This window comes from Monodon monoceros, unplaced genomic scaffold, assembly GCF_005190385.1.
Source record: "Monodon monoceros isolate NGI ecotype Baffin Bay Population unplaced genomic scaffold, NGI_Narwhal_1 Super_Scaffold_5, whole genome shotgun sequence".
Classification (NCBI taxonomy): Eukaryota; Metazoa; Chordata; class Mammalia; order Artiodactyla; family Monodontidae; genus Monodon; species Monodon monoceros.
The window spans coordinates 32,641,691-32,668,669 of record NW_021703782.1 but is presented as its reverse complement, the minus strand read 5'-3'; the positions used below and the strand labels follow the sequence as shown (position 1 = coordinate 32,668,669).

The 26,979-nt window shown below is 40.7% G+C and overlaps 1 protein-coding gene across 3 annotated transcripts in view; it reads right to left on the bottom strand.

Annotated features, from left to right (window-relative positions):
• The window catches only part of RASEF (RAS and EF-hand domain containing), a 74,099-nt gene that overhangs the window by 32,743 nt on the left and 14,377 nt on the right, over window positions 1–26,979 (bottom strand). For all 3 annotated transcript variants that reach the window (XM_029201789.1, XM_029201790.1, XM_029201791.1), the window contains exons 2-4: window positions 11,198–11,344; window positions 7,576–7,666; window positions 2,839–2,934 (exon numbers count right to left, since the gene is read on the bottom strand). In XM_029201789.1, coding sequence (XP_029057622.1) covers window positions 2,839–2,934; window positions 7,576–7,666; window positions 11,198–11,344 — 334 coding nt within the window. The remainder of the gene's footprint in view (window positions 1–2,838; window positions 2,935–7,575; window positions 7,667–11,197; window positions 11,345–26,979) is intronic.

The following is a 26,979-nucleotide window of genomic DNA, read 5'->3' as shown; positions in this document are numbered from 1 at the left end:
AATGAGCTTTACTTCCTGGTTGATTACTATTACCAGACTAAATTGGCTCAGAAGCATCCCTAACATGGACAACAAAAATGTCTTTCTTACACATAGCTTACATCCCTTGGGAAATGTGGGGATTTGTGGGTGTCCATTAATAGAATATGCATGCATTGATCAAAATGAATGCGATATTTCATCAAAATCTAAGTACTTTGATGATAGACTTTCTTCATCTTGCCAGATGGCATCAGTGGAAGGTTTTCAAGTGGCTGAAGCCGAAAGAGCCACTGATTTTAAGATCATGCCAATTTCAGAGAAAAAAAATTGTGGGGAAAAAAATGAGTTTCTCAGAACCACTGGCATAAGGTAACGTCTGGCGATTATACTAAATCTGTAGACTTCTGTATATTCCTTTACAGCTTTTAACATGTTCTCCCATAAATTATCTCTTACTCTCTCGCAGAACAACCCTATCAGGCAGGCAGGAAGGCTGGTATAAGTGAGAAAGCACCAACTGTGTAAAGACAGAAAGACAACCCATTGCTTATTAGCTGAGTGACTTTGTGCAAGTTATTTAACCTGGAACTCAGTGTTCTTGTCTGTAAAAGTGTGAAGTTTGCACTTTCCTCAGAGAAAGTTTAAGCATTTTATTTTTTTAAATTATGAAGAGCTTAATAAGCTACAAAGTCAATAAAATGTCAGTCACTGTGGTTAGACAGGATAGTTTATTATTAATCCCATCTTACAGATGAGAAGCTAACGATCAGAATGATGAAGCCGGACTTCCCTGGTGGTGCAGTGGTTAAGAGTCTGCCTGCCAAGGCAGGGGATACGAGTTCGATCCCTGCTCCAGGAGGATCCCACATGCCGCAGAGCAACCAAGCCCATGAGCCACAACTACTGAGCCCGCGTGCCACAACTACTGAAGCTTGTGCACCTAGAGCCCATGTTCTGCAACAAGAGAAGCCACCGCAGTGAGAAGCCTGTGCACCGCAATGAAGAGCCCCCGCTCACCACAAGTAGAGAAAGCCCCCCGCGTGCAGCAACGAAGACCCGACGCAGCCAAAAATAAATGAATAAATAAATAACTAAATAAATTTATTAAAAAAAAAAAGAACGATGAAGCCAATTGTCCTGGGTGTTACAGAAGAAATTGGCACAGTCTTTTTTAAATTAAAATTTTTATTTTGGCTGCGTTGGGTCTTTGTTGCTACACATGGGCTTTCCCTCTAGTTGCGGCGAGCGGGGGCTACTCTTCGTTGAGGTGCGTGGGCTTCTCATTGCGGTGGCTTCTCTTGTTGCAGAGCACAGGCTCTAGGTGCATGGGCTTCAGTAGTTGCGGCACGCGGGCTCAGTAGTTGTGGCTCGCTGGCTCTAAAGCGCAGGCTCAGTAGTTGTGGCGCATGGGTTTAGTTATTAACTCTGCGGCATGTGGGATCTTCCTGGACCAGGGCTCAAACCCGTGTCCCCTGCCTTGTCAGGCGGATTCTTAACCACTGCACCACCAGGGGAGTCTGAAATTGGCACAGTCTTGATAAGGACTTGGGTCTCGTCGCTCCTGACTCTTACTGTTCAGGGCCTATTTGGTCTTCATGATATGCTATATGAAAAAACAACTCTGTGTCTCCTCTTGCAAACATTCTCTTAGTTTAAAGATTTGGATGACGCAGAAATAATTGAGGACAGTGACTAGGAGAATCTGTGACTCTAGCATTAAGCAAAGGATTGGTCCATTCAATTTCTGTAATACAAGAATAATATTATGGTCTAATGACCTTTGGAAATCAGATATAAGGTTGACGTTGATAATACTTTTCCAAGAAGGATACTGGGGAGAATTCTTAATAATTCCAGAGGTTTAAATTGCAGTAACCCACAAATGCAGTTAATTGTCACTTAATCTCATTCAGTATAAACACTGGAAGGAGCATTAAAGGTTATCATATCAACAACCAGAGAAGCAGAGTGATGTGCCTAAATTCACAATGCCGCTTTCGGGGACGATTATTTTTTAAGTACCCATTTTCATTTTAGCTAAGGTATTTCCGTTAGTTATGGAGACCATCCACATGCAGGAAGTGAATCCAATATTATGCTGGAGCCAATGTGTACCAGCAGGCAAGAGCCTATTTATTTTAAGCATTTCTTCCCAAACTCTGCATTCAGTGATGTCAACTTGGTAGCTTGAAATCGGTAATGGTGGGAATATTTATACCATGAAGATCGGCAAATGCTACAAATGCCTCCTCCCTTCCTCCCCTCTCCAGAGCCTGTTGTTAAACATCTACCAGCATACCACTGAGTGAAATGGACCCTAATCATTAGAAACCAAATAGAGCAGAGGCCAAAACCAATCACACCTCTGCTTTCATGTCAACAGGTTCTCTCCCACTTCTTGCTGATCAGTGGTCCTCTAGATCTGGAACTTTCCACAGAGAAGAGAAGTATTCATTTCATTTAATAAATATTCACTGAATACATACACCTTGCAGTAAGCTGAGTGTAGGGCTACATGACCAGGAAAGACAGTGTCCAGGCTGTCGTGAGCAGACAGTCCACTAGACACGTGGGACTTGAGGGCACTTGGTAAAGACCAAGGAAAGAAAACTGAGGTTTGATGGACAACTGTTCAAGGGACCAGAAATATTTATTAGATCTATGCAGAAGATAGGCTGCCCTTAGAAATAGAAATTACAGGCCTTTAAAAAAAATTCTTGCCAAGGAGTCCAATTTGATTCTGAAATCTAATCTATCCACTGCTTCAATATGATTCTGCATGTTTTTAGTTGCTAAAAATGTAGACACATTGAGATACTGAAAGTATCCCTCAAAGTCCAGCTGCCACAAACCTACCTTTTTGAGTTTCTTTATTGTCACCTGTAGATCTCCCACTTCTGTTTCATACTGACGCCTGAGGTCACTGAGGGCTTCTTCAGCTTTGCGTTTTTCCTGAAAGAAAAAAAAAATGATTTTGTTGATTTAAATAGGTTCTTCAAAATCCTGTAGGTGAGAAACCTTTTGTGTCAAACTAAGGCTGACCCCAAGTCTCCTACACAGAGACAGTGAGAAAGTAAAACAGAAGTAACCAAACTTTAGATGCCCAGCACTTCTGGAATGGAAACTTACAAGACTGAAAGAACTGCGGAATCCCACAACCTACATACACACGTAACCTGGGGTGACACCTCTAAGACCACTACTCAACTGTGATAGAGGGCTGCAGCACATCAATTAACTATCTAATTAAATACTGCTGTGTTTAATTAAAAGCTATGGCACAATCAAGGGCCCCAGTGCTTGCCTGAATCCTATCATGTCATCAGGACTCAGGAAGGCCTGATGGGTTTACTGTTTTTCCAAGAGTTTACACCTTATCTAAATTCAAACCACATCACCTGCAAATTTCTATGCAAAGTGCTGCCCCATAGGCTGGTACTTCTCATGTGTGTCACCCCTGGTACAGAGAATGGCAAAAGGGCACTCCAGGAGGTCAGGGGCTGCAGCTCCCACGAGCCTTTCAGTTTCCTTTTTCTCTTAACACATTAACACATTATGGAATTTAATATCCTATATTCTGTATTCAAATAAAGTTTTAAGTTTATAACCAGTGGAGTTGAGTGTAATAAGACCTAAATAAATGGAGAATATATCAGGTTTGTGGATTATTCATTATTAATAAGATGCCAAATCTCCCCCAGTTGATCTATAGATGCAATGAAGTCCAGTCAAACCCCCAACAGGTTTTGGGTTTTTGTTGTTGTTGTTTTTCAAAATTGACAAGCTGACAAGGAAATTGAGGACCTAAAATAGCCAATACAACTTAAGAACAAAGCTGAAGAACTAATACTAGACTCATTATGGAACTAATTCAAGACATTATAAAGCAATAATCATCAAGACAATGTAATACCAGCATAAAGATAGACAAATCAATCAATAGAACAGAATGGAGAGCCCAGATATAAACCCAACACAAATACAGAAAACTGATTTTGGACAAAGTGCAAAGGCAATTAGCAGAGAACAGATAGTATTTTCAACAAATGGGCTGGAACAATTAGATATGCGTATGCAAAAAATATGAACTTTGATCCATACCTTACAAACTAGATCCTAAATGTGAAATCTAAAACAATAAAACTTATAGAAAAAACACAGGAGAAAATCTTTGCAACCTTGGGTTACGTGAAGATTTCTTAAAAACATATCCGTGAAAGAAAAAACATATCCATGCTGCCCACGTCCACCACTACTTTAAATCTATGATGCATTGGACTTCATAAAAATAAAAAATTTCTGCTCTTCAGAAGACACTGTTAGGAGAATGAAAAGATAAGTCAGGAAATATTTATAGATCAGAATATATAAAGGACTCCCCAAACTCAATAATAAGAAAACAAACAACCTAGTTTTAAAAGTGAGCAAAAGATTTTAATAGACGCTTCACCAAAGAAGACGTGAAATGGTTGCCTGACAAGGAGGGGCAAAGAAGGATGGCATGACACAGGGGCGTGGAAACCAACAGTATGTGAACATACCTTTATCTTGATTGTGGTGATGGTTTCTCGGTATATACACATATCCAATCTTATCATATTCTACACTTTGAGTAGGTACAGTTTATTGCATGCCCATTATACCTCAATAAAGCTGTTACAACATATTTTTAAAACCTTAACTGAAACAATGGGATAAACACTCTATGTGCAAGAGGAGTCAAGGTCAGGAAGAGGTGAACGTGGCTAGAGGACTAGGGGAGGGCACTGGGGAGAAGGGGAGACTTTCTCTGATCTTTGCAAAATTTAGGAAAGTGGAGAGGAGTTATCAAGGCAAAAAAACCCAGCTGGAGTGAAAGCAGAGCAATGAGCCAGGCCAGAGCTGCGGGGTGAAGAACTGTGTGTGGGGAGCCAAGGTAAGCCACGCTTAGTGGAGGTGAGTTAGGGAAAACCTTCAGTCAGCGTGGATGTGTTATTCCAGAGAGACTAGGAGACTGGGGCAGACTGGCAAATAGGTGTCATCCCAGGGCCAAAGCTGCTCCATTGGCTGCAGTGAGATTTCAGAGACCACATCTGTGCAGTGACTCACCAGCCACTTACGCCATCGCTGTGGAACAGAGAAAGATGCCATGTATTCACCACCCCTGTACCAGAGCCAAGGAAAATGAGGAAGACGGTATAATTAACAAAACATCAAGTGATAAGGGGTACGGCCATGGTCAGGTATCCATCACCAACAACCAGTCTGGGAAGTGCTTAGCTGGAAGAGGCGGAGATTTGATGACAGAATAACGCATATGCTTGATAAGTGTGTGATGAATGAATGAATGCACAGATTAAATGGATGGAGAGGGAAAAAGGCAGAAAGAAATAGGATGTTACTGTTTCTAGACTAGAAGAAATAAAGCGCTAACAAAAGAATGGGATAATCATTGTAATAAAGCTGGACCATGGACTCTGAGCTATTCACTCTGTGAACATGACTTCCAAACAGTTATTAAATGTGTTATTAAGAGATAAGACAATCAAGAGACCCGAAGGCATACATGTGGTAAAGCAATTTAAGGTGAAGAATCTGAAAGGACACAAGGTACGCAGAGCACCGGAAAAGAGCAGAGCTGCAATGGCCACGGTGCCCCTACCATACCTCAGGCACTGCGCTAGGCACGCATACAGATCACCAGGCTCGACCCTCCTTAAAGCAGGTAGGTGGCATTATCCCATCTAAAGTTGGAACAACAAAGGCTCAGGGGTTATGTTATTTTTCCAGTGCCACTTAACTGAGACGGGGCAGAGCCAGGAGGCAAACTAAGGTCTATTGGATGCCAATACCCAGGCCCTTCTCACTCAGTTTTCTGCCTCTCAGAGTTAATGGGGAAAATGAATAGAAAAAAAGGGAATGTTCAACCTGAACTTAGCTACTCAAAGAAATATGTCTATTTTCTGTTTTCAGTAAACACCAATCACCCAAATATATTTCATAAAGGAAAAAGATAATTATTTCTCCTATGGAAATCACTGAAGGTAGCACCCAACTTTCAACTATGAGAGTTCCTATATTGATGCGTAAAAGTATATCCCATTGTAAAACAACACCAAAATTAGCAGAGAGCATTTTAACTTCATCGTAATCTAGATTTAAAGTAGCGGTGGACGTGGGCAGCAAGACAGTGGTATTAAGGGTGGAGCCACCATCCTTTACGAAGGCGGGCTCTGCCTTCTTCTTCAGGCCTCAGCTCTCCTGTCCCCTATTCACAGAGGCCCCTGACCTCCCAACCTGAAGCAGCCTGTCTATCACACATGCCATTTCTTTACTGTGCTTGTTGCCATCTGGAAAGGAGAAAAGGAGGGGAGGAAGGGAGAGAGAGGGAGAGAAAGAAAAAAGAAAGAAAGAAAGGAAAGACCAATCCCACATTACTTCCATTAAAGGAACCACACAACACACCAAACTCTCTACAACCCGAAAACCTCTGCTCGCCCAGACCCCTCCAACCAAATCGCGAAGAAAAGCCAAAAAGGAAAAAGAAAAGAGAAAGAAGCGAGACAATGAGAAAGAGACCGAGAAAAGCAAACACTCAATCAGCAAAAAACAAAACGAACAAATACGTAAAGAAAGGGGAGAGAGAGAGAGATGAGAGATGAAACGAGAAAGAGAAAAGGAACGAGAAAAGAAGGAGAAAAAAGAAAGAGAAAGAAGGAGAGAGAGAGAGAGAGAGAGAAAGCGAATAGAGAACCTCCCCATGCCCACCCCCCTCACCATACTACCAGGTAAACCAGCAATTGGAAAACCAACAAAAGATTAGACTCTTAACTCTATAAAAGACGACATAAAACAACACAGCTGATGAAAGAGGAGAAAGGAAAAGTAGACCTACTCTCACCTCCCTTCCCCAGACCACCGGAAGAATAATCCCCACCCTCCTCCCCAAAGTAAACAAAACCCCCCCCCTCAATCACACACAAAACCCCCGCCTACCATACCGGACCAAATTCCCGCTCACCCCCACGACCCAAAATAATCGACCACACCACTCGAACTACCCATCATGAAGTCGGATCCAGAGCATGAGAGCTAGAGGATAAAAGAACCCCGACCAATCAAGATACGCAGAGCACTGCTGAGAAACGAAAAAAGCAAGAGAAGGAGCCAGTAGAAATGAGAAAAAGAACAAAAGAACCAGAGGGGAAAAAGCAAGAGAAAGAACGAGGAGAGCAGAGAGAAAGAGAAAAAAGATGTAAAGAGCGAAAAGGAGAAAGATAGAACCAATAGAAAAGAGAAAAAAGAAACGGAGAAAGAGCAAAGAGTAAAGAGACACATAATCTGCGTAACTAGACCCCGTACGTAAGCTCACCGCGCGCTCTCACTCTACCGATGCGCCCCCTCTCCCGCCCCCCCTCCCTCTCCCCCTCCCTCTCCCTCTCTCCTTACTCTACCCCCCACCCCCGCCCTGGTAAAACCACCAGCACTAACAATGCCCTTGTTGAGAGCATCTGTGGCAGTCTGGACTTGCTGCACCCAGAGGATGCCCGGTGCCCTGTCCATAAAAGGTGTTCTGAGGATTCGTCGCATGAAGGGGCCATCCCACAAACTCACGTCTTTCCGTGTCTTGTGTTCTGCAGCCTGAATCCTCTGATCCATTTCCTCTTCCAATTCACTCAACTGCATGGCTGCCTTGTCCTGGGCTCTGAAATTTAAGAGGATGCACACCTTTTCATTATACTGTTGGCCTTGTAACATGAAGAGAAAACTCTGACCTCATCTATTTCAAGCTCTCTATTTTACAGATGAGGAGAAACATACCATTTAAAATAATATTCCCTGTTCCTTCCACATAATAAAATGATGTTGGCAATTCGATCAGTTGGGTGTAAAGGGACATTGAAACTAGATATTAAATAAATGGAATAGATTAAATGGTATTAAACTAGATTGTAGCAAAGAACAGATAAAGATACCAAATTGCTGGGAGGCTCTCAATAAATTCTGAAAACCTTTTTTGATGCGATGACTGAGCTACAATCCCAGACAAGAAAAGAACTCCAAGGCAAAGAGATGGTTAGATAAAATTTTGAAATTTTATCATATGAAAAACACAATGCTAAATGCTATAGTTAGAAGGGAAAAAAAGAAGAGATCTCAAAAATTATTTCTGATTGGTTCCCTAAAGTTCTAGAATGTAGATATAGTTGCCCTTTAGAAAATTCCTGTTTCTTGTATTAATACAATCCATAAATCATATTTCTCTGGAGGCAGAGAATACTGATCTGCCAAAAAGTTAGAAATGAGAAAATTTCGTTGAGAAGATACCCAGATAGTTTTATTTAGCAGTTGTCTAGTATGGAGACACCTGTCACTTTACAATGATTGAAGCTTCAGATTAAGCCCTAAAAAATTTATTTTTTGTTCTCTCTCAGCTCTGTGTCCAATTATCTAAATTTTCACATGTGTATGTCTTGCCTACTCAACTAGATTGGAAATGACCTGAAAGCAGCCACCATGAGATTGAGTCAATGTACTTGGCCCAATGACATGGTGTTAATAAAAGTAGAAACAGGACCTCAGTAGAAGGCCTCTGTCTTCCAGTCTGATAGCTTCTGCTATACCATCCTACCTGCTTTCAACTTATTTACTCCCTCCCAACACAATTTGTTCATGCATTAATTTAATTTCTACATGAGCTTCCAAACAAGCATTGATGGGTGGAGGGAAGACCCGGAAGTAAAATTTGGAGTGACTTATCACTATTTTCTGCTCCTGTTAACTTCCTCTTCACCTTACAGCCTGCCCGAGGTTATGTTAACCAAGTTTGGACAGTCAGCTAGTTCTGGTTTGTTTACAAACACTTGATGTTTGAAATCTAGGCATTATGTATCTCCACAGCAACTTTCAGGGTTTTTTGGTCAACCCTGGGACTGGGAATAGCTAAGCCACACATCCATTTCTCCCTTTGTTATGACTATTTTTTTCCAGCCATTTCCCTCCAGACATCCAGTCCCAAACATCTGAGCATCTGGGACGCCTCCCCAATGTGTTCCTTCTGCCTTTTTCACTTCTGAACAACTCTTTTTTCTTTCTTTCTTATTTTTTGGGGGGGGGGAGTAAATCAGGGTAGTCTATAATGACACACTGTTTGCCCCAGCAATTCCCAATTCCCAGTAAAGTATCTACCATGTTGGGAATGTCCACTTTAACCTTAGTCCAGGGCTCCTACCAGGACACCGGGAACCCCTTCTTCAGGTGCAAGTGCTGAGCGAAAAGACTGAGGCCCTCCCCTAACCAAAAACAGAGGTGGGGACGCATGGTCCTTAGGTAAGGATGTAAGGGAATATTTACAGTAGTCACTTAAACACCTCGGCAAGGTCTCTGCCAGCTCAGAGAGCGGCCTTTAGGAGGCCTTGGGCTTAGGACAGAGCCCGACTTCGGATCCCACCCACAGAGCACAGAAGCTGGGAGGAGAGAAGCACCATCAGCTCCACATCACGTGACGCACTCCGTCCACAGCAGAGAGCGGCCTGGCTGGGAATGAGAGCAGAGGGAAGAGAATGCCATTCTTCTTTCCCTTATGGGTTTACACAGGACTATACTTAGAGGTTATGTGTGAATGAATGTGTGTGTGTCCCACGTATCTTTGTGGGGGTCTGTGTATACCCATCTGTGTGTGTACAGGGGAGTTAGTGTGTTTTCACAGATATTCACTGGACTCTTTAAAAACTCAGTATGTGTGTCTGCTAGTCACCCCTCAAAGGAGGCCAAATCTGGGGCTCTGATCCACACCCCAGAATGCTCTACAGAAATTGATGATCTGAGGACCGCCCTATGATCTCATTGAAAGCCTCTAGCAGGCAAACTTGAGGGAAAAGATTGGAGTCAGGAACTGAAAATGTTCACTTAAAAACCCCCTGTGTGGGCTTCCCTGGTGGCGCAGTGGTTGAGTCCACCTGCCTATGCAGGGGACAGAGGTTCATGCCCTGGTCTGGGAAGATCTCACATGCCGCGGAGCGGCTGGGCCCGTGAGCCATGGCCGCTGAGCCTGCGCGTCCGGAGCCTGTGCTTCGCAGTGGGAGAGGCCCCAACAGTGAGAGGCCTGCGTACCGCAAAAAACAAACAAACAAAAAAATCCCTGTGGGTAGTTCCAACTCTTGTATGATTCTAGGACTATAAAAACAGTCCTATTTAGCATCAGTGTTTTAAAACATTTTCTCTTCTATATTTTAATTACTTCACAGGGTCAGCTAGATAGTTTTATCATCATGTGGAGGGAAAGAATAAAGAGAGAGGAACGGCCTTCACCTGCCCCCATGCAAATGGGGGGCATCCTATGAAAGGGGCTGTTTACAAGCTCTGGGCAGAGACCAGTGCGGTGCGCAGCACGCTGGGAGCTGCTGGCGGCAGAGCACATGGAGGTGAGAAGCATCTGTGGGGCAGAACACCCAGGAATTGTGACAAACAACATGCCCTCCCTCCCAATATATGCCAAAGGAGTGTGGTCTTCCAGGGAACAAAGAGGCTGATGTTTGGATTGCAACACATATAAATTCTTTTTTGGCACTGGGTTGCTGTTAAAACCAATAAGATATCCTATATAAGCCAGCTGTGGCTTATATAAACTGTATGAGAGTAAGGGTTCAACAGTTTTTAGGCTTTCAGATCAAGCTGGTGAGGAGGGTTAGAGACAAGGAAAGAAACACTGCTGAGTACCCACCATGTGGTAGGCCCAGTGCCAAGTGATTCACCCAAGCCTCACTATGAGGTCTCCACACCCCGAGGATGTGAATATTTACAGCCTCGTTTTGCAGATGCAGAAGCTGAGACTCAGGGAGATTAAGTAACCTGCCCAAAGTCACTCTTCTGTCAGTGATAAGGCCAGGCTTCAAATGGAGTCTGCCTGCCCCTCTGGATGAAAAGTATCCTGTATGTTTCAAGTGGCTGGATATAAGATAACGAATCTCTTTGAACTGTTCTATATGGCATCACAGGCCTTGAAGGGTTTATATGATAGGATCATGGGGACCTGCTGATGGATTGCTGGCTGACCCTACAAAGTACTGTCTGACTCAGCTTCCTTCATGCTGGCTTAGTTTAGAAAGCTCCAGATTCCTCAGGTTCGGGTCGTCCCCCCATACCATATGATAATGCAGTTCCGTCTTTGTGCCACTTGGTCAGAAAGCCAGTTAAAGGACCCCTTCTGCCACGTAGACAGGAAAGACTACAATACCTCTTCACTGCAAGGGCCAGGTTTTCCATTTCTGTGCTTTGAAGTTTGATCTCACGGATGAAGTTCTTTATAACATGTTCATATGGCTGAATTAGTCTTGGCTCCACGAGGTTGATGTTTTGATACAAGGTACTAACTTGCTCTTTTCTGCCAAAAGAATTAGATTAAAAATTAAATAAAACCGAGTAAAAAAAGTCAAAATTTCAGAATATTTTTTAGGAAAGAGACACATAAGAACCAAGGAAGAAAAATGTAACAATAGAATGACCAGAATGGAGGGAAGACAGCAGTCAGAGACGCTATTGCACTATTCTTCATATTATTATTATATTTTTAACAGTGGAAAAGCAACTTCATTTTTTTCCCCAGCTTTATTGAGATATGACTGACAAATAAAAATTGTACATATTTAGGTTGTACAGCGTGATTTTTTAAGGTGTACAGTGTGATGATTTAATATTAGAAGATGGAGGCCAGTGAGGGCAGTGGACATGCACAGGGAAGGACTGATAGGGAAGGATTTTTTTGTCACTGCTGTTTTTTTTTTCTTTCATAGAAAGTTAAATATATTTACAGAAAAATAGTTAGGTAGCAAACTAATTACTTAATAATATGTTCCACCAATCCCTATAAGACATACTTCAGACTTTATGATCATAAAAGTACGTATACCTATTGTTTTATAGTCAGTTAAAAATTATTTCATACATATTATATTTATATGTGAGAATCCTCATACTTGTTATTATTAACATTTGTAAAAGACAAATATTTCAGAGTCATTTCAAAAGAAAACCTGGTAAGACTGGGCAGCTGTTCTGCTAGGGGATAAAGGAGTGAGTCAGTGAGGCTAGTGGTGTCCTTGACTCAAGTTTGGGAGCTGATGTTCTGAATGATACAGAGATAAGGCCACGTGAAGACACAGTCAGACCACCGTTGACAAGCCAGGAAGAGAGGCTCTCACCTCCAACCCTGCCAATACCTTGATCTCAAACTTCCAGTCTCCAGAATTGTGAGAAAATAAATCTCTGTTGTTTAAGCCACCCAGTCTGATATTTGTTATCAGAAATACCTAGGCAACCATAGCAAACAGTGAAAATTTCCAAGGTCACATAGTGACTGAGTGGCAGAATTGGGATTCAAACTCAGTCTGATACTGCAGATCACACAGCCAACCATTACATTATATTGCTTCCCAGTGGTGTTAAACATCTGAACCTTGGCAGAAGAAATGGGATTCAAAATCATTACACAGAACTATGAAACACTTCAAAATGTAAGGTATATATTAACCCAAAGCTTATTTAGGCATGGCCCTGAGGTGTCCACGTAGCTATAAACTCTCCCAGCTTTTCTCTTAGAAATGAACTGCTCGGGGCTTCCCTGGTGGCGCAGTGGTTGAGAGTCCGCCTGCCGATGCAGGGGACACGGGTTCGTGCACCGGTCCGGGAAGATCCCACATGCCGTGGAGCGGCTGGGCCCGTGAGCCATGGCCGCTGAGCCTGCGCGTCCGGAGCCTGTGCTCCGCAGCGGGAGAGGCCACAGCAGTGAGAGGCCCGCGTACCGCAAAAAATAAAAAAATAAATAAAAAATAAACTGCTCGATGTGTGCAGAGGCCAATTATGATTGAAAAGAACTGCTCAACTGAAATATTATTAATAAACCTGCAGGAATAAGTCACTTTATTTGGTGATATAAGACACAGAAAGTTGCCATCATCCTTTCTGTCAGAGCTGAGTACAAATATTGGCTACAGTAGTGAGCCATATTTATTAAGGAGCAGCAAAACAAACAAAAAAATCTCTACTCTTACATTGTCCCATGTAATTTCAATGTACAACAGGATCATTAACTTCCTTGCCTTTTGTCATTTACTGACCATCAGCGGTTTACAAAGCTAAAAACTTTCTCGTTAATAGGGACCTGCCTGTCAAGGACTGCCATTAAGATACTGTCACCAAGAGTCCTTGTTTCTTGGCTAACTGCACAGCAATAAAATGTTCAGAAGTAGATGTCTCCGAAAATTCCCTGAATTTCTGAAAATTTCTAAAATAAGAAAAGAACATAATGATTGTAAATTCTCTTGAGTCCTTTGCTGGTCCCGGTATTACACAGAATTTCAGGAATAGTTTACAGTGAAGTGTACAAATAGATTAATTATAGAAAATGTCTGCCACTAGCAGGAAATAAATTACATGGCTAACTGTTGTGTCAGAGACTAGCTGGATACTCATCTATGCTGCTTCTTTTTATAGGGCACACAGGGGAGAACTGACTCCTCAGAACCCTGGGCAGGCAGGTTGGAGCCATGTGACTAGTTGTGGCCAATGGAATGGGAGCAGAAATGATGTGTTTGCCACTTCCATGTTTGGCCCCTAAAATCATTTGTAAGATCCTCAGCTCTTATGCATTCTCATTATCCCTCTCTCATATCTATTTCTCTCTCTCTCTGTTTCTCCCCTCTCCCGCCTGCCCTCTCCTTCTCTGCCTCCCTCCTCATTTCCTCATCCTCATGGCCAAAGTGAAAAACTCCAATATGGTGAAACCATGTGATGAAATATGTTTGGATCACCACACGGAGGGAAACTGCTTGGGAAGGATGCCTGACCACATCAATCTTCCCGATATGAGAGAAAGAAATGTTTGTATTTTGTAGAGCCTAAGGCTTGGAAGTTCTTTGTAAAACTCAACTTGCACTTAAAAAGTTGGCGTCATACTTTCCTAACTTGTTTTTTTAATCATCACCTTCCAGATTAAATTACTTTCTTAACTCCTTCCTTGATAGATTCATATTAAATAAATAATAAAACTTCTATGACCAGGGTGAGTCTTTACTGCCACCATCCATTCTCTTTCAAGGGAATAAAAGCCTATTCTGAAGCATTCATATAGTGAAGCAGACATTTATTAAGCACCTTACATAGGCAGTCCCAGCAGTGATCTCAGCTTTTAAATGTACTATTCACTTAATCCTGACAACAGCCTTATGAAGAAGTTATCACTAGTATCCTATTTACCACAGAGGAAACTGAGGTCAAGAGAGGTAAGTATCATTCTGGTACCAGAGCTAGGATTCCAATTCAGCCCATCTGGCTGCAGAGGAACTAGCTCTTCATACCAAAAGTAAGCGCTAATCTGCTTTTCAGGGGTCCCAAGTGCATGTCTCCATTTAAAAAACTTTGATGTACCAAGATTTTTTGAAAATTATTTTAGAGGATAGGTATTATTGCTCCAAGCACCACCTACATTACAAAGGGACTCCTTTAACGAATGAAGGCACAACTAAGATTAAGATGAGATAATCTGATCAATTCTTATTTACCTAAAGCTATTTGGGGAAAGCACTACTGTACACAGTGAGGCACACTCCCTTCTCCCCCTCCTTTTGTCTGCTTGGTTCATTCGGTCCTTATCTGTGAAACTAGAGAAGCATCTGGATTATGCCTAGAGACTGCAATGCAGTGCACATGGCGATTTTCACACCTGATGCAAAAAAACAAAACAAAAACAAAAAATACTTTACCTTAACAAGATACTACGTGGTCCCTCTATGTAAGATTTAAATGCTGTGCCCTGTACAGGCAGCTAAACACCTATGGATTCTTCAGCTCAACAGACTGGGTGCCATTACTTGGTACCAAGACAGTCTTTTTGTTCTGCTCCCGAGATTACAGGAGTCACCAGTCTCTCCCAGTGTCCTTGCTGCTGACGTTAAACAAGCCGACCACACAATGCTGCACACACAGCTCTGTTTACTCCTGACCCTCACCCAGGGTGGTGCCTCTGGGTGCGGAAAAGGGTGCCCAGTAGTGACAAGACTTAAGTCCAGGGCCTCATATAAGACAACTATGCTTGGATTCACAAATACCATGCAAACCTGTTTACAGGTGTACCAGACAAATACTGGGTAAAGATTAAGGGTCAGGTCATGCACGTTAGTCAGCCAAGATGAAAAACAGTCTCTGCTTCTGTTTGGAGAGAGCCACTCACGCTAAAAATAATCTAATTTATATCTTAAGGAAAGAGATCAAATGAAATGAGAAAGACACACCCTGGATTACCAACTGGTTTTAGATCTGAGCCTTTTCATCATTTTGTTCAATAAATTACAAGACGATTTGTTTGAAAGACAGTGATAATGGCAAACTGCTGATGAAAGATTCACAACTTAAAAATTTTAAATGATCCCTGGGAAATAAGCATTGTAAATTGCAAATATTCCCACTGAAGCTGAGAGATAAATTACCTGAATTTAGGAGGAAAAAAATAGGTATAATTAAGATTGGTAAAAATTTTAAATGTCACACACTTCCACAGGATTTACATTTTACTTAGAAGAGCACATATTTATCTATGGTTATGTATTTGTAATGTAGTAAGGCCAGTATTTAGAATGCCTGGACACCTCTGGTCTCAGGACAGCTCTGGGAAATAGTCAAGTGCAGACAACATCATTCCAGGCTAAAGAACACGGTGACCCAGTAAGGTTGGTAGGAAAATTGGACCTTAGATTCAAAGTCTTGCTGCTTTAAGCACTGAAATAGAGAGCTAACCAATTTATTCAAACTGTAAGTTACATAGATCTAAAACCCTAAATGGTTCTCTGTGGACAAAAGCAAATAGTATTCAATGTCTACGTCATCCTACACTAGGGATGGCTGGAAGAAAACTGACACTATGACCCTAACATCTGAGCATGGGAAATTAAATATCCAGGCAATCCAAAGGGCACTATGTTAGATCCTGGAAATAAAATGCTAAGAAACATACTGAGTACCTTCCCTCATTGGGCTCACCATGAAGATTAAGTACAAGACGCTCTGACAGCATAGAGCAGGTGAACATGACCAAGCCTTGCAGTATGATGACCTGAAAGATGAGTAGATGCCAACTAGGCAGAAGTGGGGTAGGGGTGGCCTGTTCCAGGAACCAATAACCATAGGTTGAGGGGTTTGAGGGCAGGGGAGGGGCCAGCAGCAGTTCCTGTAAATGGAAGAAGCTGGTGAGGCTGAAGAGCTTAGAGTGGGGGAGGGACCAGCAGCATCAGATTGGGGGAGAAGTTAGCAAGAGCCAGATGACTGCACAGAGCCTGAAAAAGCACAGTAAAGACATGGGAGAGGGGCAGTTATTCTGAGAGGGCGGTAAGGTGCTGGAAGGTTTGAAGGAAGAGACCACATGATCAAGTGTGCATCTTAACCATTCTCAACTTCTCAGAGTTTTGGCTGCAGCAGAGAATTAAGCGAAGGATTTTGAAACAGGTTTGCAGATAGGAAGGTAAATCTAAGTCTACTGTAATTTAATCCAGAAATGTGGGACTTCAGGAGTTTTCACTAGCTTCTACTTTCCTTTATTATAGAATGTGTAAAATTATAGACAACTAAAATCTTATCATATAGACAGATCAGTGAAACAGAAGAGAGCCCAGAAATAGACCTACATAAATATAGTCATTGACAAAGGACCAAGGACAACACAATGAAGCAAAGACAGTCTTTCAACAAATGGTGCTGGTACAACTGGACATCCACATGGCAAAATAATGAACCTAGACACAGATCTTACACCCTTCATAAAAACTAACTCAAAGTGGATCACAGATATGGATGTAAAATGCAAAGTTATCATACTCCTAGAAGATAAGCCTAGGAGAAAACCTAGATGGCCTCAGATAGGGCGATGCCATATTAGATACAACACCAAAGGCATGATCCATGAAAGACATAATTGATAACCTAGTCTTCATTAAAATTAAAAACTGCTCTGCAAAAGACAATGTCAAGAGAATGAGAGGATAAGCCATAGACTGGGAGAAAATATTTGCAAAAGACACATCTGATAAAGGACTGTTATCCAAAATATAAAAAGAACTCTTAAAACTTAACAGTAAGAAAAACAACCTGATTACAAAATTGGTCAAAGACCTTAACTGACACCTCACCAAAGCAGATATACAGATGGCAAGTAAGCATAAAAAGGATACTCTATAAAAGTTAATAAAAAAGCAACTATACTCCAATAAAAATTAATGAAAAAATATAGTCTACATCATATGTCATCAGGGAAATGCAAATTAAAACAGCAACAAACTATCACTACACGCCTATTGCAATGGCGAAAATCCAGATCACTGACAACACTAAATGCTAATGAGGATGTGGAGCAACAGGAACTCTCATTCATTGCTACTGGGCATGCAAAATAGTACAGCCACTTTGAAGACAGTTTGGCAAATTTTAATAAAACTAAGCATTCTTTTACCATATGATCCAGAAATTGTGTTCCTTGGTATTCGCCCAAAGGAGATGAAAACTTATGTCCACACAGATGTTTATAGCAGATTTATTCATAATTGCCCAAACTTGGAAGTGACCAAGATGTCCCTTAGTAGGTGAATGGATTTTAATAAACTGTGGCACATCCAGACAATGGAATATTATTCAGCATCTAGACAATGGAGTATTTTTCAGCACTAGAAAGAAATACACTATCAAGCCATGAAAAGGCATGGAGGAACTTTAAATGCATATTACTAAGAAAAAGAAGCCAATCTGAAAAGACTACATACTTTATGATTCCAACTACATGACATTCTGGAAAAGGAAACACTTGGAGACAGTAAAAATATCATTGGTTGCCGGTGGTTGGAGGGGAGGGATGAATAGGCGGAGCACAGAGGATTTTTAAGGCAGTGAAATACTTCGCATGATACTATAATGATGGCTACATATCAGTGTATGTTTGTCCAAATCCACAGAATATACAACAGCAAGAGTGAACCCTAACGTAAAGTAAGGAATTGGGGTGATAATGATGTGAAAATGTAGGTTCATCAATTTGAACAAATGTACCACTCTGGTGGGAGTTGTTGATAATGGGGAGGCCGTGCATGTGTGGGAGCAGGGGGTGTATAGGAAATCTGTGTACCTTCTTCTTAATTTTGCTGTGAACTTAAAACTGCTCTAAAAAAATAAAGTCTTTTTAAAATCTGATAGTTTATTTCTCTTTGGGAATAAGGATAATGAGTATATTCCTATTCAGGTGACACCAACTGATCTTCTTAGCTGCCCTGAACAAACCATACTGTCATTTAGTCAGTTGAGGGGGAAAGGCTTAGCCTCTTTCCCCCTTACAAGTTAAGTGAAAATGAATGATTTTAAAATGTACTCTTATTACATAGTACACATACTTTCAGAATAAACCTTAACTGACTGGAAAATAAATTCCAACAGCCAAAATCCAGCTGTGCTGCTAGAACAGGGCAGCATCAGTTCTCTTTTGGAGGTTCAAGTCTTGCTTTCCAGACAGGATGTACCTCTGCCCACTAACAGCCTCACACTGGCCACCTGTTTCTCACAACAGGTTTTGCTCTTCATTAACTCAGTTACAGAATGGTGATCTGGCTCTCCCTTCTAGAAAAAACAAACAATGGTTTATTCAACCTGGTCCCACTGCCCCACAGACTGGAAACACAACCAATCCAGTGGCCTGGGCTTTTCTGAGCTGTTTTGCTGCTGCTGAGTCAGAGGATGACCTAGTTCAGGTAACCAACCACTGCTGCCTCTACTCCAGCACCCCCAGCCCGAACACATCTCCCGCGGGTAAAATTCCTCCTGGATTCACGTCACCCTGAAAAAATATTTTACTTGCCTAAGTACTTATTTGGGAAACATTTCCCAAAAGGTTTTAAAATGGAAACTTCCTGGAAGGTGAGCATGTTAACTAGATTTATGCAAAGTCTAGAAACATTTCAAATTGCAAATTGCTTCCTATTTAAAATCACTGAAATTTAGTTACTGGGAGTTTGCCAATGGAGGGAGGAAGACAGAGCCAGCAAGAGGTACTGTGCTGAAGGTTTAAGGACGGCACACTCGAAACAGCTGAGGGCTCCTGAAGCCAGGAAGGAGGAGTGCACGGGGTAAGTGTAATGGCCTGGCTAAATTCACATGCTTCCTCAGCACATCCCGGGCCTTGTGAGAAACACTTAACCTCTTGAGCTCCAGTTTCCTCAGTTATAAAGTGGGTATAGTACTTGAACCTACCACGAGATGTGAGGATTAACCCAACTGGAGCACAGACAACAGGGCAAGGAATGCTGTAGGTAATTGATAAACATTAGCCATTGTCACGCTTCCTCTCGACTCCTCTACCCCAATGAGTTAGAGAGAAGTAGGTGGTTATCTCCTGTCTGCTTCTATGTTGTGTATTGGAAAAGGGCTGAAAGGAAGAAAGCCGTGTGGCGTGGAAGCCCCTTGGACTGAAACGTTGTCTTATGGGGCCAGGGCAGGGGAAACTGAAAAGTGAGAGTTGGGTCACGCTCGAGGTCAGTCTGCAAAGCTTATATAGTCCAGGGGTCAGTAAACCTTTGCTTTAAAGCACCAGATATAAAATACTTACCACCTCTGTTGCAACTACTTAACTCTGCCATTGTAGCATGAAAGCAGCCATAGACAACAATCAACAAATGAGCTTGGTTGTGCTCCACTAAAACTATTTACACAAACAGGCAGAGGGCCAAATGGGCCTTACTTTGATCCCTGTTATATAGTCTATTAGCATAAGGCCCTGAGCACAGGAATGGGGATGGGGCAATGCAGACCTAACCCTTCTGTACCCAGGAACACAGGCCTTTGCTCTCACCCTGTCCCTAGGTCCATATCAAAGTTTTTCATTTATGGGCATCACATTATCAATGTGCTTATATTGTAGACAGTGGGCAGGTATATGTGGGAATATGTGTCTTTCTTACCTTATAATGCACATTCACTCTCCCAATATTTCTATCAATTCACCTTGAGTCAAGTTAAATGTAGGCATTTAATCTAGTAATGTTAGTGCAACTATGTGTATTATAGTTATTTTTCACTGAAAATTTTTATTTGGGCAGGAAAGATAGGGGTTGGGGAGAAAATAAAGAGTGCCATATCAGTTTCTATGCTAAATTTTCCCTTTAGACGACATCTATCACCTTCCCAGGTTTGCCAGGAACAATTCCAATTTAAGCCTGCTGTCCTTTAGCATTTATCCAGAATTTCCCCTTTTCTGTAATCAAAAAGTTGCATTAACAGGTAGTAACTGTTATTAAACTGTGTACTAAGTATACATTAAAGGTTTTCTTAAGCATTAAAGTTATTAACAGCTGCATTAAAATAAGCCAGGGTGAGTTAGTGGATGTGCGCTTTTTACCTTCAGCGTTCACCTGGTAGCGTGATACATTTGTGCAGTGAAAAGACTTCTCGCTAATGTGCTGCTAAATCAGAAGACAAGCAGTGATAAACCCATCTCTCCTTTCCTGACTCTCTCTAGACACAATGTAACTAAGACTTTCTTTTCAGGAGCAGGAAACAGGAATACTCACTGATAAAGCAAATTAAGCTTGGACAAGAGAAGCTGGAGACAGATAACTCCTACGGGTCTCGATGGTGATGGAGAAAGATGGAGGGGTCTGACCTGCGGGCCACCTGGAAAACCAGCCAGTTGTGCCGCTACCCGCAGATAGATGCACAGTGCTGCCGGGCAGCCATTTGGCCACATCAATGGGAAATTAGGAAATTACAGGCACAGTGTACAGGAAATAGGTACCAAAAACACAAGTTGGAGAGTCCTGCCACAGAGCAACAGAAAGTAACTAGAATGTTTTCGCTACTGTGATTTAACCATTTTTAGTGTGGCTTAAACGTATAACCAGTTATTTTACTGGATGGTAATGCTTTTACATTTTGCAGTAAATCCTTTTAGCAGCAATGACCCCACAAGACAAACAAAGATGCATGCTTAATAAAAAGTTCAGTACCAAATTTCCTTTCCTCAAGAATGATGGTGATAACCGTGTAACTTGCTTGAAATATTTAACTGTCACAGCCAAGAGGAGCCTCAGGAGGCATGACAACTAAGTATAATGTGGTGTCCTGGTGGAATGATGGAACCAAAAAAAGGGTATTAGGGAAAAACTGAGGAAATCTGAATAAAGTATAGAATTTAATTACTAATAATGTATCAGTATCATTTCATTAATTTTAACAAATTACTACACCAATGCAAAATGTCATAAATGAGGGAAAGTGGGTGCAGGTTATATAGGAACTCTCTGTACCATCTTCACAATTTTTCTGTAAACCTGACATTCTTTAAAAATAGGCTTATTAAAAAAAAGTCTGTCAGCATTTATCCTCCACTAGAGTGAATCAGAGTGATATCATTAACCACATGAACCAGAAGACACAAATCTCCTGAAGAAGCATCAGCATCTACATGTTTTAAATTTATATTCTGTACCAAAATAAACGAAGTTGAAAAGGCCTACAATTCTGAAGCATCTAAGTATGGGAAAACATTCAAAAGAGTCATAAATGGAGACAATTTATTTGACAAGTCTTGTCTTATAAAAGCTAAGAAACTTGTCAAAGGATTTGTCAAAGAAAGTACTTTGAAGGGAGGCAAAAACAGAACTTCTGACAATCAAGGGCTGAACTATTTACAAAAGTCGATATTCATACATGTCCGTACCAAAAAAAAAATTGAGAATATCCTGTTTAGCAGAATCTGCTCTAAGCTTATCACAGAATTTGCTCTTGAAGTGCTCTTCAGCCCTTGCACACAGAATAATTTTCTTAATTAAAAACGTGACCCACAGAAAAAAGTCAATTGCTGATGTCAACAATTTCAAATTTAATAATCACAAAATGTAACTCCAAAGAAGATTACAAGCAATTTTATGGAGGAAAAAAGCATAATAAGACCACGTTGGAAAAAATATATATTCTTCAAAAAAGTATCAGAGATAGATGAATAAGCAACAGATTAAAATACTTAAATATTTTCCAAAACTACTCTGCTTTGCAATTTTTAAATGTTCACATATTTATTAAAAGATTTTCTTTGCACTAATGTACCTAAAAATTTTTATATATTTTAGAAATAACTTTATTTTTTATTAAAAATTTTTTATATAGAACTGTTTTATAGAACCACATATATAATAAAAGCAATTATTCAGACAAAATAATATTTCAATAATATTAGATAATTTTAAGTATATTAGTTCTCATTTTATTCATAGGAAAATTCTGGTTTGGAGACTCAATTTTACAGCTTCTACTTTCCTATCTCATGTCCTTCAAACGTCCCATCTTCTAAACACTTTAGGCGCTCACTGTCCTCAAATATTTTGCACAGTGCCCAACACACAATACATAATTTTTCAAAAAAGGAGACAAATATGTTATCTTGGTTGATTTCAAATTATCCCATTCCTTAACTTTTTTTTTTCCAATTTTTGAGACTGAAAAGAGTTGGGAAACAACTTTATCTCTCCCTAGTCAAAGAATATTTTAATCTTACTCTCTGATCAAAACCAAAACTTTCTGTAACTCCTATCTAGAAATCAAACTCTGCACATCAGTCAAGGCTCTCTCAAAAGTTGCCTCTTCCATGAAGCCTGCTCTGAATGATTCAACCACAAGAAATCCTTCCCATGCCACATTTCATCTGAAGCTCTATGTACTGAGTTTTTTGTGGATGTTTGATCTTCCCAGTTACCCTATCAGTCTCCACATCCCTTGCAGCACCCAGAGATCTGACCAGCAACAGATCCTGCATTATGAATGAATGAGGCTGGAGCCTAGGGAAGGCGGACACAGTGCGGGGTGGAGTGGAGAAGGTGGAGCTTTGTACTGGATCTGAGGCAGGCTAAGGACTCGGCCTCACGGAGGGTAAAGAAGACAGTGGTGAGGAGGGAGCAGATGAGCCTTGCTGGGCACAGGGTCAGGAAGGAGACAAGCTGGTATATCTGACTGCCAAGCTGAAAAGGGTCAATTCCCTTCACAACACAGTGAGAAAGGAGAGATTCTAGAAGCACACCGGGTTGCATCTAAAATCTACATGCAAGGGCATACACTCCTCTTCAACCTGCTGGCTGCCTTTTGCCTTGATTTAATTTTCCCCTTTCTCCTTTCACACTGTTTCCAACAGGGAAGCAGCCAATATTTGCTATATAACATACACTAAGAAAGCTGAAGAGAGTCAAAAATCGTCAACTGGAGAAAATGTCCTGTGGGGATTTCTAACTAATATTTCTGATACACAGAGACCCCCTCCTTTTCTTCCACTTCAGATTTGTGTGTTTGTGGGTTGAGGATGCTGAAATCAGAACTCCATCCAAGCTAAATGGCTAAAACAATATGGTGAATCCTAAATATATTTCAGTAATAAATTAGGATGCATTTTAAACAAAATAATGTTTAAGTTTATAGATATTATTATATATGTGAGTTCTAAAAACAAATTAAATCACATGATTTTATGAAGATCAACATGGACTTATTAAAATATTGCATTATATAGATAACCCATGACAAGCTTCTACGAAGATGAGGATTTGCTTGTCTTTCTAAAATCTCCCAAAGACTTCTTACTATATACCACAGAAACATGAGTACCAGCAAAGAACTCATTTTCTCTCCTAAAATGAGCATATTCTGGGATATAAGTGAATTCTATCTGTTCACTCAGCAGTAAACTTTTTTTTTAATTTAACTTCTTTACTGGAGTCTAATTGCTTTACAATGTTGTGTTAGTTTCTGCTGTATAACAAAGTGAATCAGCTATATGTATACATATATCCCCATATCTCCTCCCTTTTGTGTCTCCCTCCCACCCCTCTAGGTGGTCACAAAGCATCGAGTTGATCTCCCTGTGCTATGCAGCTGCTTCCCACTAGCTATCTGTTTTACATTTGGTAGTGTATGTATGTCAATGCTACTCTCTCACTTCGTCCCAGCTTACCCTTCCCCCTCCCCATGTCCTCAAGTCCATTCTCTACATCTGCGTCTTTATTCCTGTCCTGCCCCTAGGTTCATCAGAACCATTTTTTTTTTAGATTCCATATATATGTGTTAACATACGGTATTTGTTTTTCTCTTTCTGACTTACTTCACTCTGTATGACAGATTCTAGGTCCATCCACCTCACTATGAATAACTCAACTTCGTTTCTTTTTATGGCCGAGTAATATTCCATTGTATATATGTGCCACATCTTCTTTATCCATTCATCTGTCGATGGACACTTAGGTTGCTTCCATGTCCTGCCTATTGTAAATAGAGCTGCAATGAACATTGTGGTACATGACTCTTTTTGAATTATGGTTTTCTCAGGGTATATGCCCAGTAGTGGGATTGCTGGGTCATATGGTAGTTCTATTTTTAGTTTTTTAAGTAAACTTACTTCTTGAATTCGTATTTAATATATATTGAATAACTGCTACTAACTACTGAATGACTGGCATTTAACTCTAAATTATTATTGATATCATGAAAGGATAACTGTTAGGTACATAAGCTACAGTCACATTGTCTTCAACAGTTAAATCTCGACCTTATGCTTGAGCATACATGATACTGGCAAGGAAATCTGTTGGAGATTGTACACAACCTGCTCTGGCCTTCTTAAAAGTCTTTCTGAAAGGTTATAAGAGTTAGCCCTGATAATCATGTAGTTAAATGAGAATTTCTTTTCTATGACATCTTTGAACTATCTTAAAACTATTTGTATACATGTAGTGTTTGTTTAGTTACAGTACAAAAATATCACAGAAAAAATTTTAATCTACTTTTAAGAATCATTGACTTTTACCTACCTACCTTGCTACCTAACCATTGACTTTTACCTACCTACCTTGCTACCTAACCATCAAAAACCAATAATGGTTTTCCAGTCTCTCTGTTTATGCAGAGATGGACAAAAAAATATCAAAATAACGCAAAATTAGTTGTAGAGATTTTCTTACAAATTTTCTTGAACACACTTCCCCTCTAAAATAAAATGTTGTTGACATCTTTAATTTTGACATTTCAACAGTCAAAACCCTTTGAGAGGTTCTTGGTCTCATTCAACGACGCCTAGGGTATATTTTCCACAAGACAGAAGTTTCCTGAGATACACTCCACTGCTCATCAACTTTGCACTTCATTGCTTCCCTAGCAACCTGCAGAGAAGTTTAATTACTTTTTCATTTGATTTTCTGAAGAACCAAAGGGTGATTTTCTGGAATGTGATTTAAAAAAAAAGGTAGCCAAAAAAAGCTATTAAAATCTGACTTTTCCACATTATACCAGAATCAGCTGCCCTGAAAACTAGTCCACTTCTGTGCTCCCAGAGCCACAGTCCACTGGAAGAGCAACCAACCTGCAGATTTGCAAACACTATCTCCTGAAGGAATCTGACCTCAACCCCTCTGGAGAGCCAAGAAAAGAGAAACCGATCTTTTCTCGAGTCATCATCTTAATTCACTGGTTCATCAGATAATGAAAAAGCAATTTCAGTCAACTGTGCATTTACATTTATTTCAGTTTACATTTTTCATCTGAAACCTTTATTTTGTCCTTGTTTCCAGCTCTGCTTCCCTGGGGTATGAGCTGCCCTCTCTCGCCTGGTGTGGATAACATCCCTTCTGGAGTGTACAACTGGCCTAAAACCTACTAAACAAAATGGAAATAAAAGCTGAATGGTTGCTTTAAATCCTATACTTACATTAAAACATTTACAGGTTTTCTGTACTGGTACCCTGGACTGTCGTATGTTTCTATTAAACATCTAATGTGACTTTTTTATTGTGTTAATATCTTATTCAGATTGTTGTATAAGTGGTACTAAAGAAGGAGCTGTAATAGGTGATTACAATAATCGGCCTGAGTGAACAAGGAGAACCTCACAAAGCAGCAGTATCTGTTTACCTCCATGTACAGTTTTTGTAGCATTTCTTTTCAAAGAAAAGAGCATTAAAAATAATTTCAATAAGCAACTATTGATCTGGGGCCCAAGACCCAGGTGCGAGACTTGCCAGACTCCTGTGGATTCATCTCAGCATAACACCATGCCTACTCTTGGCTAGGTGCGTACTTCTCACATGTATTCATGATAATATAAATCCACGTTTTGTGCTTACTTTTCTTTTTCTTTTTCTTGGAGTATAATTGCTTTACAATGTTGTGTTAGTTTCTGCTGTACAATGACGTGAATCAGCTATGTGTATACCTATATCCCCTCCCTCTTGGACCTCTTCTGCATGGGATAATTTCTACAAAGACAATTAGAACTACAGTGTCTACCTTGGGGAACTTCCAAAATGGACGAAAGGGGGCAAGGAGTTAAAATATAAATAAAAATGGAAAAGGACTAAAACCGCCAAAAAAAAATTAAGTTCAAAACGACGGCAGCACTCCAGCCATTTGAAGCTCAGGCATCTGGCCCTGAGAAGAATACAAAAGCAGACAAAGTCAGGAGAGAACAAACAGCGGCCTGTGAGCCCCCTCCTTGGCACAGGAATAACATGCATTCAAAGGGGTTCTAAACACAGTTCTAATTCATCTGATCAGTTTGCTTTCTGCGTCTTCAGTAAACGAAGGTGCCGAGGAAGGAAGGAAGAACTGACAACAGTAAACCGTCACCTGGCAGCCTGACAGCAAGAACAGAAAATGCACACAGGAACTCGAAAAGCCAAACTGAACTGCCATCCCCACAAATCCTGGGGATACGCTACACCACAGCCCGGGATGAAACTCAGCTTCATAATGATGACCCTGAGTTAGCAAGGAAAGCTGAAGTTATTTTGAAAACAGTTATTAAAAGCAAGGCACTGTGTGAGTCCATATGCTTGCCAAAAGATGGACTGCCCATCGCGGCACGCTATGTAATAGCCACAAAGTAGAAATGACCCAAATGGCCGTGAAAAGTAAAATGGATAAACTGCGATATCTTCACACAATGAAGAGAGAAAATGACAGATC